The sequence below is a fragment of the Triticum dicoccoides genome, unplaced genomic scaffold (assembly GCF_002162155.2).
Source record: "Triticum dicoccoides isolate Atlit2015 ecotype Zavitan unplaced genomic scaffold, WEW_v2.0 scaffold64111, whole genome shotgun sequence".
Classification (NCBI taxonomy): Eukaryota; Viridiplantae; Streptophyta; class Magnoliopsida; order Poales; family Poaceae; genus Triticum; species Triticum dicoccoides.
In genome coordinates, this window is record NW_021288359.1 from 1 (window position 1) to 3,250 (window position 3,250).

A 3,250-nucleotide genomic window follows, 5' to 3' on the forward strand; every position below is an offset into this window, starting at 1 on the left:
TGGAAGCCGTTTAGCCGAGGACAGGAGCTCGCCACATCGACTCCATGATTGCAGATCTTCGCTCGTTGGCTCGTTGCTTGGGACCGCCTCTCCTGCCCCCGCTGCTGGAACCAGATTAGGCCCCTCTTTGGCCTGGCGTCTTGGCCTGCGTTGGCCTTTGTTTTCCTTTTTAGAGCTTATCGAGCTGTGCCCGCAGCATTAACTTTGCACTCTTTCGCGTGTGTTTTTTGTTTTTCCTTTCGTACTCCGTTCGTGACTTTGTTGCCGGCGGTGGTTGCTTTATATATAAAACGGGGCGTAAAGCCTTTTTCGGTAACATCTTAGTGACGGGTTTTTGATTCCCCGTCACATGGGAATTATTGGCGGGTTTTTGATTCTCCATCATCATTGCTTTAGGGATGAGTCCGAAACGTATCACTAATGGCCTAGCATTAGTGACATTAATAATTTAATAACGGGTCTAGTCGCCATCTTTAATGTGGAAAAATAACCGTCACTAAAGACCTTTTCTGTGGTTGTAGTGCGTAATGTCATACGTATCAGTTAGCACTCAGGCGCGTAGCATCAATGCCAAATAAAATCAATTGAACGACAGAATGAGATGCCTTCCTACGAAGGTGCCTTTGGTTTTGATTTTCCGAGGTAAAATTGAGCATGCATCGCAATAAACAACACAAACTATGGCCCCCAGCGCACAAATCACTAAAGCAAATGAACGTAAGAGGAGATGCCTTCCCGGAAAGGTGCCTTTGGATTGATTTCCCAAACAGAAATAAGGAATATCTTGAGACAATTATTCTGTGGACATAGATAGATATGTAGAATCAACACACTAGGTTGCACACACACACACACACACACCAATCAGTATAAGGTCTCATTCAGTTCCATGTGCTTATTAGCATGACAACCATGTGATGGCTCGCTGGGCACAGATACTCTACATACATAGGTTTCTCAACACACTAGGTTGCACACATATAGCGCTCGTACACAAACCGCTAGAGCACCGTTTGCCAGCCTCCTGGCTTACATATACTATATATAGTTTTATTCCCTAACAGAAGTATATCTGTAATGTTTAGGACGTACAGGACGGATGAGTTATTCAATATAAGGAATCCATCTGATCTGATGATCAAGGCTCATCGAGGAGTGTACATACCGTACAGTGATGAGCTTGGAGTCCGTTCATGTTGAACCTCGCTGATTGGCTGGCTGGCTCATTTATCCAATACTGTAACGGGCGGGCTGCTGGCGGCGTCATTGCACTTTTTTTTCACGGCGTCATTGCACTTGCCGTCATGATGAGCAGAGTACTTGATATTGGTGTGCTCTTCGTGCTCGAACTCGCCATGCATATGCATATGGGGGGCACAGCCACGGCAGCCATAACCGTAACCATCGCCGCCACAAGTACAACCGTCGTCGTATCCTCCGTGCCCATGCCTGTACCCATGTCCTCCTCCTCCGTGATGTTTGCGCATGTGGTGCTGGTACGCTCCATAGGCGGTAGCAGCTCCGGCGGCTAGCCACCCCGCGCTCACGTGCGGCTTCTGCTGCGGCGGCCCTCCGTAGGCGTTGCTGACCCCATGACCGCCGCCGCCTCCTCCTCCCCCTGAATCGATCCATGAATCAGCATAACAACTGAGTAAGTGGTATGAGTAGTGTGTGTCGAGCTGCTACATGCATCATAAGTATCTATCGTACCTGCAGTCGGAAATGAACTGGGAGGATATCCGCCCCCACCGCCACCGCCACCGCCGTAGTAGCTATAGCTACCAGCACCAGCTCCACGACCAAACTGAGGAGAAGGGTACCCACCACGACCGCCGCCATGATAATACGGCGGCTGTGGTGGGTGGTATCTGCCGCCGCCGTATGCCCCAGCAGGTTCATCCCAAATACCATCGGGCTCGGGGTAGCCGTAGCCGTAGCCGTACCCACCAGAACCACCTCCACCATACCCATAGCCATAGCGATACGCCGGCGGGGGCTTTGGAGGGCCGCCGTATGCCGGTGGTGCTGGGTATGCATACACGTATTGTTCCGCATACTGATGTGTCAGAGATGGTAGCTCCTGCTGCGGCTTGGCGCAAGAGTCGGCCCGCGAGGCAGGAGCACCAATATTGCCACCATTACCACCATTAGCAGTGTTCGTGCCACCAGCGCCACCAATTGATGATCCGAAGTGTATATCCTTTCCCATTGCAGGCATCATCTCGATCTGTGACCAAATTAGATGGAGGCAATATAATTTTTTAATATATATATATATATATATATATATATATATATATATAGTGTGTGTGTGTGTGTGTGTATACCGCGTACCTACGTGGACTACATCGCGATCCGCGCACAACTACATGCAGTAGAATGAAGCAACATGATCACTAATCAACGTGCAATGGTACGCCGCTTATACGTAGAACAACACATATTTACATACGTATGTGTATGCAAATATATAAACTGATTACCCATGCACAATATTACAATAAAATACAATAATAGTAATCATTATCTTCAATTTACTTAAACAAACAGTCACCATGCATGCACATGCATCGGAAAAGCCATGGAATGAGCGAATGAAGATCGAAATAAGCCTGTGGTACCTTGTTGTATCGATGGAGAGAGGAGAGCTTCTTTCTTTCTTCCGGGGAAGCAGAAGCTGTTGTGCCATGGAAGACGGACTGCCCAGCTATTTATAGGCCAAGAAGCCAGCGTTTATGCCGTGACTCCTTGGGCGAGATCACCTTACTCTCTAAACAAACCCGATATGGACAGAAACTCATATATACTATACGCACATATACTCAGCCTTATAAATACTAAAGCATGCACAACTAGATACTGGGAGAAGGTGCGAAACAGCAGATTCGTACTCCCTAACCTAGCCGCCGCCACATGAAGGCAACTACGGAGGCGACCCTCTTACCTCCTATCAACTATACCTGTCATGGCTGGTTCCCTCTCCCTCCGACCGCTGCTCCAATAGCAGGAGCGAGGGGGCACCCCGTTCCTCCGCTCTGTAGTTAGGGCTTAGTTTTGCAGGTCGTGGTGCACCTTTGAGGTGGTGGGAACGATACCCGGACGAATAAATCTGCCTCAGCTTCACTCCCACACCGGCGGCATTTCGGAGTTGATGGCAGTGTGTGTTGCTGATCCTTCAGATCAGCGGCATTCATGTTCATGGATGGTGTCAGCAAGGCGGCGGCGGCGACTCCTCCATGTGTGTCTCTCC

At 49.1% G+C, this 3,250-nt stretch overlaps 1 protein-coding gene across 1 annotated transcript; it reads right to left on the minus strand.

Annotated features, from left to right (window-relative positions):
• Positions 1-864: 864 nt before the first annotated feature.
• Positions 865-2,773, minus strand: LOC119347337 (glycine-rich cell wall structural protein 1.0-like). Its single transcript, XM_037616144.1, has 3 exons — positions 2,622-2,773; positions 1,711-2,227; positions 865-1,618 (listed from the first exon to the last, which is right to left on the minus strand). Exons 2-3 carry the CDS (start codon positions 2,219-2,221, stop codon positions 1,224-1,226), a joined length of 906 nt encoding a protein of 301 aa, XP_037472041.1. The 5' UTR covers positions 2,222-2,227; positions 2,622-2,773; the 3' UTR covers positions 865-1,223.
• Between the last annotated feature and the right edge of the window lie 477 nt (positions 2,774-3,250).